The sequence below is a fragment of the Hyperoodon ampullatus genome (genome assembly GCF_949752795.1).
Source record: "Hyperoodon ampullatus genome assembly, chromosome: 3".
Taxonomy (NCBI): domain Eukaryota; kingdom Metazoa; phylum Chordata; class Mammalia; order Artiodactyla; family Ziphiidae; genus Hyperoodon; species Hyperoodon ampullatus.
In genome coordinates, this window is record NC_136916.1 from 172,068,634 (window position 1) to 172,081,632 (window position 12,999).

At 42.2% G+C, this 12,999-nt stretch overlaps 1 protein-coding gene across 2 annotated transcripts in view; it reads left to right on the forward strand.

The window, feature by feature from the left end:
- The window catches only part of AK7 (adenylate kinase 7), a gene marked incomplete at its 5' end in the record, with an annotated part of 53,685 nt that extends 41,912 nt beyond the window's left edge, over positions 1-11,773 (forward strand). The window contains 5 exons of one of the 2 annotated variants that reach the window (XM_079700019.1): positions 312-440; positions 5,233-5,430; positions 7,703-7,923; positions 11,214-11,372; positions 11,673-11,773. In XM_079700019.1, the coding sequence (XP_079556145.1) occupies positions 312-440; positions 5,233-5,430; positions 7,703-7,923; positions 11,214-11,372; positions 11,673-11,711 (746 nt within the window). In that variant the 3' untranslated portion in view covers positions 11,712-11,773. The remainder of the gene's footprint in view (positions 1-311; positions 441-5,232; positions 5,431-7,702; positions 7,924-11,213; positions 11,373-11,672) is intronic. The other variant, XM_079700020.1, reaches the window with a different exon arrangement.
- Positions 11,774-12,999: the final 1,226 nt, after the last annotated feature.

The window sequence follows — 12,999 nt, forward strand, 5'->3', positions numbered from 1 at the left end:
TCACGTTTGGTAGTATATATATATGTCCATGCCACTCTCTCACTTTGTCCCTGCTTACCTTTCCCCCTCCCTGTATCCTCAAGTCCATTCTCTACGTCTGCGTCTTTATTCCCGTCTTGCCCCTAGGTTCTTCATGACCTTTTTTTTTTTTTTAGATTCCATATATTTGTGTTAGCATATGGTATTTGTTTTTCTCTTTCTTACTTACTTCACTCTGTATGACAGACTCTAGGTCCATCCACCTCACTACAAATAACTCAATTTCGTTATGTAGAATGTGACTGCACAGTAATTTTTTTTCTTTTTATTAGGTCGACTAGAAGATGAATATATAATTAGATTTATAAAAGAAAAGCTAAAATCCATGCCTTGCAAGAATCAAGGTTACATTTTGGATGGATTCCCAAAGACCTATGATCAAGCCAAAGACCTGTTCAACAGTAAGTGTGGGTGTTACCTTTATTTTGAATGTTTACATTCAAGTAAGTTACAGCTTTATTGTTCAGAGTAATTATAGTCACAATTAAAATAAACAAAAAAATCGGAGCGACTATATCTAAAATGCAGGCTTTCTTAGTTATGGCTAGTTTTCATTAGTGACTACTAGTTAAAATATTTAATTATTTTAAAAATAATTTTATTTATTTATTTATTGGCTGGGCCGGTTCTTAGTTGCAGCATGCGGACTTCTTAGTTGCAGCATGCATGCAAGATCTAGTTCCCCAACCAGAGATCGACCCAGGCCCCCTGCATTGGGAGCGTGGAGTCTTAACCACTGGACCACCAGGGAAGTCCCGAAATATTTAAATTTTTTTGCACTATCCTTAGTAATAACATGTAATAAACTTGACGATGTATATTTTGTTTTACCAGAAGAAGAGGAAGAGGAAGAGGCCAGAGGCAAAATGTTTCCCTTTGATAAATTAATCATACCTGGTAAGTTTAAAAGACTTCTCCAAGGTCATATTTAAATGAATGCCATTTAATATCTCTTTTGTACCAAAACAATCTTTTTGATGTGAATAAAATAGCTTTGTTTGTTTGTTTTAGGAAAAAAGTAAAAGGATATACTTAAAATCAAACTTCCAAACTAAAGAATTCACTGGGGGTAAATATCAGGGATATTAAAATTCTGAAATGGACAGAAGTCCCTTTGAGAGCATTCATTTCTGCTGTTCCTTCCTGTAAGAGAGCAAAAGATTAGCCAATCTGTTGGTGCCCTGACTTTTTTATTTCCGTATTTTAAAAACATTGAGGTATAGTTAATTTACAATATTATATAAGTTTCAGGTGTACAACATAGTAATTCACGATTTTTAAAGATTATACTCCATTTGTAGTTATTATAAAATATTGGCTCTATTCCCTGTGCTGTACAGTGTCCTGGCTTCTGAGTCAGTTGGCAAGACCCCCAGGGACTCGATCACTGCCCCTCCCTTCTGTTCTGCTTCAGGTGCTAGCCATGCCATAATCTTTTCTGGAGGACATTCAGAATCCAGAATTGAGACTGGGCAGGAAAAAGCTGCTCGGTTCCCTAACTCCACAGCAAGTTTATCCTATTGCATGTTTACACAGAGCTTTCACAACATACCCTTGAAAGAGAAATATAAACAACTTATTCCACAAAAAAGGATTTGCTGAGTACTTAGCAGGCATTTCTTGTGACTTTGCCATGAACTTTAAAGGTTTTTTTTCTTTATCAGTTTGCATGAGGTTTAATCAAGTTTTGGTCATATGGTAAATACAAGAACAGCTATTTTCAGGAACTTAGCCCAAGGTTGTGACTTGGAAGGGCCTGCTTGCTCATTGTGTCAAAGTCCCCAGGAGAGTCGGTTCACAGCTGTAATCCTCTCCTGCTCCTGGTCCAGGCACAGCTTGTGATGAAGCTTCTGGAAGCAGAGACCATCAGAGAGCAGTCATCCTCAAGGATGGATATTTACTGTTTGCCTGAGGCAGGAACACGAAATGCCGGAGGAATGGGCTGTCTTAGATTTCCTATTAATTTATGTATTTGCCTCAGAAAAAGTTAAAAAGTAAAGTTGATTAGTCTAAATAACCAGGTCTGTCCAGTTTATGAGAGTTGATCACTTCTGGGCAACAGTCATTCATTGAAAACCCCATGGTAAATCCTCCTGTTCCCCCTGAGGCAGCTGGATAAAATTCACCCCAACCCAACATCTGTCACGCACCAGGCATCACACAAGATGAGAGCTTATTGAGCCTTTCCACGAGCCTGTGAGGTAGGAATTACTCCCCTGTTTACTTGATCCAGAGCCTGAAGCCCAGAGACTAATCCAAGTCCACTTCGCTGGTAAACGGCAGGGCTTGGATTCAAACTCAGGTCTTCTCATGCCACTGCCTCCAAAAACCAGAATTAATGAAACCCCTCCCTAAGATAAGAAAATGGAAACACAAGAGGTAAGATGCTGCATTATTCTTAGTCCTGATCCACTGGGCTGCCCTCTCTTTGTCGGATAAGGTCCAAACATGTCTAAGATGTAATCTCTTTGGAATGTTTAGTCTGTTCTTTTCAATTAGCCTCTTTCTAGAAATTGTCATTATTTTCTATCTTCCAGAAAGAAATCACATCATTGTCTCATTTGTGCTGAGGGATTTTAGTCTGTGGCAGTGACTGAGACACGTGAGGCTAATGCCATTGAAAGAAGAATTTATTACTCACATTTCCCCAGAGAAGGAACTGTGGCAACCATGCAGGGCCACATGGGGAAGCACCAGGCTTGGTCAGGAGGCAGGGGAAAGTCTAGGACACAGCCTTTCTTGGGGTTTCCATGGGAAAGACAAAGCAGGGCAGAGTAAACAGCTTTTTTAGAGAGTTGACTAGTGTGAGTAGTTGCAGTGGGCTTTGGTCTTTAGTTGCCTGGTCCTGGCCCTGGGATGAGTTAAGGCAGGAGAAATATTGGCTTGTTATCTGAGTTACATAAAGGGCGTGGTTGGCTTGCATATGTGAGGCGTGCTCTCACTTCAAGTGAATTGATTACTGTCTTCAGAGGTAGCCCTGGGAGGGGCATTCTCTCCCTAGGTCTGTAAGCAAAAACATCATAAGATACAGAAAATAATAAGCATGCTTAATATCAGCATCAGTGCTTGATTTGAATGATGAAATATTTGATTGTACAGTAATTCAGTCCTAGGTGGTATTATCTCTCATTGATAAATCATTGCATTTTATCACTGTTAGCGTATATCCATTTTGATTCTTTTCAGATCTGTTAGTTGAAGGAGACAAGTTTAAAGCTATACCTATGTGATGAATATGGAAAAATGTGTTAAGACATAGATTTTTCACATGGCTCCAGATAGACCTCTTTGCTGTATACAATCTCACCAAGCAGAAATCTATTCCTTATTATCTACAGTCAGCCAGTTCAAAGACAGTAGATGTCCTGAATAATTATCTTGAGATACTGCAAAATCTTGAAGTTCTTTCTGAATCACAAAAGAGAAAGGACTTTAAAAAATATATCATCTAGTGGGAAATATATTTCATCATATTAAAACTCTGAAAATTAGAAGCCAAGTATATCACTTATTATTTGCAATATTTTATTAGCTAGAATCTTCCATCCCCCCCAATCACTGGAAAAAAAGATACAGTACTACATCATGAAATTCTTAGATTATGAACAGAATTATTAAGTTTTGATCTACATGTCTGAGATCATAGAGCTTAAATAGATTCAATTTCTGGTGAATTTATTGACATAATTTCAATTTAAGTACAGTACCAGCATGTGGGGCTCCAGATGTCTTCTTTCTTTTGAAAAATATAGCTACTCATGCAAATCAAATGGTAAAAGATGAGCATTGAAACTAAAGTAAAATAGGTCAGCAGAGTGGTAATATCAGACAATGATTATGAGTTTATAAGATCTTATTCTGTAAGCTCTGTCCTCAGCCTTTGTTTTCACTATTTGCTTTCACACGAAGCAGATGAAGTTCACATGTGTTCCACGCCCCCTGGTCAGCACCCCACTATGGACTCTACCCGACACACTTATTTTTCTCACCCACTCAAGAAAGCTTATTAGGGCTTTCCAGGAACGGGCTTCCCTGGTGGCGCAGTGGTTGAGAGTCCGCCTGCCGATGCAGGGGACACGGGTTCGTGCCCCGGTCCGGGAAGATCCTACATGCCGCGGAGCGGCTAGGCCCGTGAGCCATGGCCGCTGAGCCTGTGCGTCCAGAGCCTGTGCTCTGCAACAGGGAAAGGCCACAACAGTGAGAGGCCCGCGTACCGCACAAAAAAAAAAAAAAAAAAAAAAAAGAAAGCTTATTAGAATGCAGTTAAGTGAGAATGGCATTTTTATGTGGCAAACCAATACAATTTTAGAATAAAAATTAAATCAGTCCCAATCTTTGCCAGGCTCTTATAGGCAGCAAGTTATTTTCAATACACCTGGCTACTGATCTGGGCACCAGGGTACTCTGGTCCTCTTGAGAACAGCTGAGAACAGTAACTCGCCTAGAAAGCTTATTACACAGATCTACACTTTAATTATTCACTCATTCATTCATTCACTCCACAAATATCCACTGAATTTGTGCTAGGCGCTGGAGAAACAGCTGCTTTTACAGTTTAAAAGAAAATTGCAGGTGGGTGAAATGATCAGTCATTAATATGATCCGTGTATCAAATATTCGATAAGCATTGGCCATGTTTTACTGAACATAGATGTTTCATAGCCCATGGCATGAAGTGAGGGAAGAGCTCAACTCATGGAAAATTTAAATCCCAGGAGGGTCTCTATTTTTATGAAGTTGGCGAATCAGCCATGAAAGCATTTCCCTCATAGCCTTGAGTCTCTTTGGGAGCCTGTGATATTGTACTGGAAAAGTGGCAAGGTGATGACAGGTATCATAGGGTTATTAGAGATTTGCATTTACAATTTCTGCTGTTTTAATTTTAAAAAAAAGAAGAAGGAAGGAAGGAAGGAAAGCAGAAAGGAAGGGAGGAAGGAAGGGAAAGAAAAATAATAGATCTCACAAAATGCCCATTGATTGGGCTTCATAGTGTGGTCTCTGGAAACATGGGTGATGGGCATGCATCTGTCCTCCATGAGAGGCAGCAAGAAGGCCAACCTGTCAGGCCCTTTGCCGTGACAGGAGATCCCACCTGGTAACCAGACATTCGGCCGAGCGGTGACTCGTCCACCAGCACCTACTTGCAAGCTCCGCAGTCACTGTGTTAACCCACGAGCTTCTCCTTCTCTCCAGAATTCGTTTGTTCACTGGATGCCTCCGATGAGTTCCTCAAGGAGCGGGTGATGAATCTCCCTGAGAGCATCGTGGCGGGGACCCACTACAGCCAGGACCAGTTCCTCCGGGCTCTGAGCAACTACTGGGACATCAACACTGAAGATGAGACTGTTCTCAACTACTTTGACGAACTTGAAATCCATCCGATACATATTGGTATGAAACAAACTCAAGGATAACCTGCAAGTGGAGCAACGCTGCTCGGGGTCAGGACCCCCGGCCAACTGGGTGCACGCTTTCATAGGGCTGGGGGAGGGCGGGTCGGTATAACCATGTGCCTGGGAAGTCACAGGATAAGACAGAGGAGTTGTCTACTTGAGGATTTGGTGGTGTGGCGGGTGTTATTGCCATATGAAAACATGCGGATATATTATGAAGTTGAATACCAAATTGGCATTTTAAATTTAATTTTATTTATTTAATTTTTAATTTTTAATTTTAATTTTAATTTTTTACCAAATTGGCATTTTTTAAAGGGCACTTCAAAGATATGCGGTTTGCTGCCAGCTGCTTTGGGCCATCTCCCCAGGGTCCTTGGGGGCAGCGTCTTGTCCCCATAGCATTGCAGGGCACTGGTGCTCTTCACAGAGCCCCTCCTGGCCTTTAGACCAGCCAGCTGGCCCCTTAGCTACTCAGAAATCAAATAGCTCTTCATCGCATTCCTCTTGTTTCCTGTAAGCACTTAACTCAGAGCCGAGCACCCAGCGAGCATCCAGTGAATACGATCTCTCATCAACCTCACCTCCATCATCACTGTCCCTGCCTCCAAATCCGATCTGTTGTAGCTGTTTCTCCTCCCCTTGGCTTGATGGACCCCTGAACTTCCTTTCTGATTTTCTGGGTCTTGACACCTCTTCTTCCTCTGGGTTTGGTGAGAAACCGCTAGCCTGGTGGAAGCTTAGCAGCCAGGCTGACCTTTGGGACCTCCCGAGGCCTCTCTTCATCCCCCAGAACCAGCTGAGACAGCATCTGGATACTGGAGTCCTGGGAGGCTTAGAGCTCCTCCTCTCTTCCCCTGCCCTCCCCCCTCCTTTTCCTTCTCCTTCTTTTGGTCTTGATATTAACATTAGTCACGTATTCTGGAGTTTGGACTTTTTTCTATTCAAGTAGGCTAACTGAAACAGTTAATTTTTTATGAATTGGAAATGTATCCTAGGGATTTGCCTGGCGATCCAGTGGTTAAGACTCCGTGTTTCCACTGCAGGGGGCACGGGTTCGATCCCTGGTCTGGTCCGGGAACTAAGATCCCGCATGCTGGCTGGTGTGGCCAAAAAATTAAAATAAAATAAAATAAAATAAAATAAAATAAAATAAAATAATAATCCCAGAATCAGGACTTCCCTGGTGGTGCAGTGGTTAAGAATCCGTCTGCCAATGCAGGGAACACAGGTTCGATCCCCGGTCCGGGAAGATCACACAAGCCGCGGAGCAAATAAGCCCGCGACTACTGAGTCTGCGCTCTAGAGCCCGCGAGCCACAACTACTGAGCCCACGGGGCACAACTACTGAAGCCCTCGCACCTAGAGCCCGTGCTCTGCAACAAGAGAAGCTAACGCAATGAGAAGCCCGCGCACCGCAACGAAGAGTAGCCCCAGCTCGCTGCAACTAGAGAAAGCCCATGTGCAGCAATGAAGACGCAACGCGGCCAAAATAAATTAAAAAAAAAAAAGTGTCCTAGAATCATTGATTCTCAGAAACAGAAAACAAAAGAAACCTGGAGGTCACCCAGCCCGGCCTCCAAGTACAGGAGTTCCTTCTGTGGAAACCCCCAAGTGAGGTGCCTCAGTCTCTGCTTGATTGCTTCCCGGGGTGGAGAACTCATTCCTTTTGAGGAGGTCCACACCCCCATCCATCCACTCAAATCAGCGGCGACTGTCACAGCTCAGACCAGAGCTCCAGTCTTGCTCCCTGTGACTCCCAGAGACCAGTCTGATATTTGCCAGTGAGACCAGAAATTCTAAACTGTGCTGCTAACTAGAAAAGGAAACCCTCATATGGTAATTTACACAATCTACCATCACAAGATTATAGTAATAGAATTTTCCCAAAAATGGACTCAGAATAGATTGCAGGCAGGACCAGATTATATATATATATTTTTTTAAATTTATTTTTGGCTGCATTGGGTCTTCCTTGCTGCACGCGGGCTTTCTCTAGTTGCAGTGCGCGGGCTTCTCATTGGTGGCTTCTCTTGTTGCAGAGCACAGGCTCTAGGCGCGTGGGCTTTAGTGGTTGCAGCACGTGGGCTCAGTAGTTGTGGCGCACGGGCTTAGTTGCTCCGCGGCATGTGGGATCTTCCCGGATCAGGGCTGAAACCCGTGTCCCCTGCACCGGCAGGCGGATTCTTAACCTCTGCGCCCCCAGGGAAGCCCCAGGACCAGATTATAAAAGTCTGTATTGCTCTCTTCCTCTCTTCTGGTTTTTAAAGGTGTAGGAAGACTCGAAGATGCTCAGAACAGACTTGCTATCAAACAGCTCATCAAAGAGATTGGGGAGCCTCGCAATTATGGTTTAACGGATGAAGAAAAGGCAGAAGAGGAGCGGAGGGCTGCCGAGGAACGGCTGGCCAAGGAGGCCATGGAGGAGGCAGAGCGACAGCACAAGGAGGCTGCGGAGACCGCAGAGAGGATCGCTCGCTGGGAGGAGTGGGTGAGTGTGTGCGCATGCGTCGGGGCGGGGGAGGGGGTGGGGGGTGGGGGACTGGGGCTGGCAAGACCATTCCGGCCTCTCGCGCTTCCCATCCGGCTAATAGAGAAATGTCACAGAAATACCCCAAACATTTTGTTGTTGTTTTTTTGTTTTTGTTTGTTTTGTCATATGTACCATTTCTTTTTCTTTTTTTAAGATTTCTTTCATATGTATCATTTTTTAAAAGATTCCCCGGTCTTTTGCTCAGGGTAAATAATAACAATAATAACAACTAGCCATTGACATAGCATTAACAATACACATCGTTGTAAAAGTGTGCCATTTGCTGCCTGTCAACCTGGTGATTTCATTCGGTTTTCCTCCATTTACCCATCCAACTTGGGGGGTCAGCCTCATTCTACCCTTCTTCTCCAAATCACTGAATCTTATCTGTTCTGCCTCCTAAAACAGCACTCACATTCACCTGCAGGGCTCCCTTCTCCTGACCAGGGTGCCAGAACGATGTGGTGCCTTCTGGCTGGTCTCCCCAGCTCCACCCTCCATCTCCAGTCTGTTCCCCCGCTGCTGCCAGGTGATCCTTCTAAAATACAGATCTAGGCTTCCCTGGTGGTTCAGTGGTCAAGAATCCGCCTGCCAATGCAGGGGACACGGGTTTGAGCCCTGGTCCGGGAAGACCCCACATGCCACGGAGCAACTAAGCCCGTTCGCCACAACTACTGAGCCCGCACGCCTAGAGCCCATGCTCCGCAACGAGAGAAGCCACTGCAGTGAGAAAATGGCGCACTGCAACAAAGGGTAGCCCCCGCTCGCTGCAGCTAGAGAAAGCCCGGCGCAGCAACAAAGACCCAACGCAGCCAAAATAAATAAATAAATAAATAAATAAATTTATTTAAAAAAAAATACATATGTGGACTTCCCTGGCAGTCTAGTGGTTAAGACTCTGTGCTCCCAATGCCGGGGGCACAGGTTCCATCCCTGGTAAGGGAAGATCCCACATGCCGCGGAGCAACTAAGCCCATGTGCCACAACTACTGAGCCCGCGCTCTAGAGCCCGCGAGCCACAACTACTGAGCCCGCGTGCCACAGCTACTAAAGCCCGCATGCCTAGAGCCCATGCTCCGCAACAAGAGAAGCCACCGCAGTGAGAAAATGGCGCACTGCAACAAAGAGTAGCCCCCGCTCGCCACAGCTAGAGAAAGCCCGGTGCAGCAACAAAGACCCAACACAGCCAAAAATAAATAAATAAATAAATAAATTTATTTTAAAAAACAAAAAATAAAATACAGATCTGGACTTTCCTGGCAGTCCAGTGGTTAAGACTCCATGCTCCCAATGCAGGGGGCACAGTTTCCATCCCTGGTCAGGGAAGATCCCACATGCCTCTTGGCAGGGCCAAAAAAAAAAAAAAAGTACAGATTCACCACGTCCATTCTGTTTAAACTCTTCACAGGCTGTTCATCACTGTTCAATGAAAGTCCAAACTCCTTATTGTGGCCCCCAAGGTCCTCTGTGACCTGGCTGCCTCTAATATCTCCGTGCATTTAAACAATGTGCCATCTGTGCGATTAACTTCTTCCCTTGCTTCAAGTCTTTGCTAAAAGTCATCTTTCTAATGAGGCCTTTCCTGGACACCATATTTAAAATTGCAACACCTGCCCCACTGCATAACACGTCCTATCCCTTTCTATACTTTTAAATTTGCCTCTTGGTGCTTCCCTGGAGGCCCAATGGTTAAGGCTCCTCGCTTCCCCGTGCAGGGGACACAGGTTCAATCCCTAGTGGGGGACCTAAGATCCTGCATGCCAAAAAAACACAAAAACAAAATAAATAAATTTCCCTCTTTGCATTTATTCTACCTAAGGCAGTATGTATTTTATATCTTTATCTTGTTTCTTGTCTTTTGGCTGCACATTTAACTAATGTCCATGGCCAGGAGTGGGCTGGACTGATGGGCTTAAATCCCACCCAATCCACTAGACTGAGAAGGGAGATTTCTCAAAGGAAATCTGGAATTATTAGTCCTGAGAGAGGGAGGCTGTATGCTGAGCATAACACAAGTCCACTAGATCAATACCTTCGAGACTTTCTATTAGCACTTTTTTGTGTTTTTTTGGCTGCGTTGGGTATTCGTTGCTGCACGCAGGCTTTCTCTAGTTGCGGCAAGCGGGGGCTACTCCTCATTGAGGTGCGCGGGCTTCTCATTGCTGTGGTTCCTCTCTTGTTGTGGAACACAGGCTCTAGAGTGCGTGGGCTTTAGTAGTTGTGGCGTGCAGGCTTAGTTTCTCCGCGGCATGTGGGATCTTCCCCAACCAGGACTCGAACCCATGTCCCCTGCATTGGCAGGTGGGTTCTTAACCACTGGACCACCAGGGAAGTCCCTATTAGCACTTCTATGATTCTGTGATCCTTCCTTCCTTCCTTCCTCTTTCTTTCCTTCTTTCTTTCTTCCTTCCTCCCTTTCTTTCTTTCTCTCTTTCTTTCTCTCACTTTGATTCATCTGGGCAGCTAAAATTATTTTGGTTTAAGAAGTGAGGTAGGATCATCATCATCATTATTATCATCACCGTCATCATCATTACCACCATCATCATCATCATGATCACCATCATTATCATCATTATCATCATCATCATCATCATCATCTTTTTGCCTGTCCTAGAGGGATTTGGATTGCCTAAGTAATTAAGAAAGTGAACATACTAGAGAATGGACTTGAGGATACGGGGAGGGGGAAGGGTAAACTGAGACAAAGTGAGAGAGTGGCATGGACATATATACACTATCAAATGTAAAATAGATAGCTAGTGAGAAGCAGCTGCATAGCACAGGGAGATCAGCTCCGTGCTTTGTGACCACCTAGAGGGGTGGGATAGGGAGGGTGGGAGGGAGGGAGACGCAAGAGGGAAGAGATATGGGAACATATGTATATGTATAACTGATTCACTTTGTTATAAAGCAGAAATTAACACACAATTGTAAAACAATTATACTCCAATAAAGATGTTAAAAAAAAAAAGAAAGTGAACAAAAGGGGTGATTAATAATAAAGATAAATCATGCTGGAAAAAAAAAAAAGAAGTGAAGTAGGGGTCCAGTTTATTATTTTCTATATGACTAGGCAGTTGTTAAAACACCATTTACATCTTTTCCTTGTCAATTGGAAATGCCATCTTTATCAAAACATGATGAACATTTATAGCAGCATCTACTTCTAGTGCACTCTGGGGTGAGTCGTATGAAACCGTTCTTTTTCCATCTATTTATTGCACCCCCGAATGTTCTATTTGTAGAGTAAACAACTAGAGGAAGTTAAAAGAGAAGAAAAAGAATTACTGGAGGCCCAGTCTATTCCCTTGAGAAACTATTTAATGACCCACGTTATGCCAACGCTTATGCAAGGTCTGAATGAGTGTTGTAAGATCAGACCCGATGATCCTGTTGATTTTCTGGTAAGAGATTGAAGCCTTTTTTTTTAATATCAATTTGAAAATAAAATATACCCAAATCTAAATGAAAAGCCAGTTGAGACAGAGAAATTGTGTGTCTGGTTATTTGGGAAATAGCCTCTAACACCTTCATTACAGTTTATAATAAGATTTTTGTTACTCATTTGAAAGCAAAAAATTTGTGCACTTTCATTTTTAAATTGTAAACATTAATAGTACAAATTAATGTACTATTAATTCTAAATTCTAAATTAACAGTATATTCTAAATTGTTGACTTATTTTTCTTTTTTCTCAATTACAGGCAGAGTATCTTTTCAAGAACAATCCTGAAACGCAGTGAAATTTTAAAGATCTCATGTCATATTCTTTTACAGAGCTGGAGATGACTTTAACATTGTAATTTGAAAAATTGCTTTAAAAAATTCTTTTCTAGTTTTGGGGAAATTCTTTTATTCTCCCTGCAAACAAATATTTTAGTAAGTAGATTCATTACAAAAAGTTCTATGGCAACGAGTCACTACTTCATTAAAACCATATTTTGAGAGGTAAATTGTTAAAGTATCTGTGCATAGCTCATGGGATAAATATTGATTTAATATTTCATTCTTTGTCTGAGTATTCTGTACACTAATGTTTATAGTAATTTAATTTATAGCATGAAAAAAATCAGACTATGTATTATTCTAACATGTAAGCTAATGAATTTATGTGATTTGTTATGTCCTCAATACTAGTGGTGTTAGAAATGGAAATAAATTAGAACAGTTTATGCTTTTTGAGTCACAGTAAGTCAGACATGTTTGGTTTCTGCAAGGTTGCTTTTTGAGTTCAAGGTCAGCACCCAACCTATGAGTCAGAGAGAATTCTAAACCTCTTGGTAGAAAAATTCATGTAACAAGATGAATAATTTTTAATATCTGTGATAATTAGAAAGTTGCTAAATATTTTTAACAAACTAACTTTACCATATAGACATAAACAATCAATCCCTATGGCCTTTTCAGCTCTAAAGATCCTATAATTCCCAGAATTACACTGGATGAGAAATCAGTTTAGGTTTATCTTAATGGCATATATATTTCATTTCTTTAAATAATGAAATCTGAATATAACGTCACTATTTTTTTGTGTGGCAAAATACACACAACATAAATTTACCATTGCAACCATGTTAAGGTGTACAATTCAGTGGCACTAAGTACATTCATGATACTGTCCGCTTATCACCACAATCTAGCTCCAGAACTTTTCCATCACCCCAGTTGGAAGCCCTGTACCCATTAATCAGTCACTCCCCATTATCCCCTCCCCTCAAGCTCCTAGCAAACACTAATCTGCTTCCTGTCTCTATGGATTTGTCTATTCTGGATATTTTATATAAATGGAATCATGCAATATGTGGCCTTTTGTGTCTGGCTTCTTTCACTTAGCATGTTTTCAAAGTTCATTCATGTTGTAGCATGTATCAATACTTCATTCCTTTTTATGGCTGAAACATATTCCACTGTATAGATAGACCATATTTTGTTTAATCATTCATGTGTTGATGGACAGTTAAGTTGTTTCCACCTTTTGGCTGTTGTGAATAGAGCGGCTATGAACATTTGAGTACAACTTCCTCTTTGAAC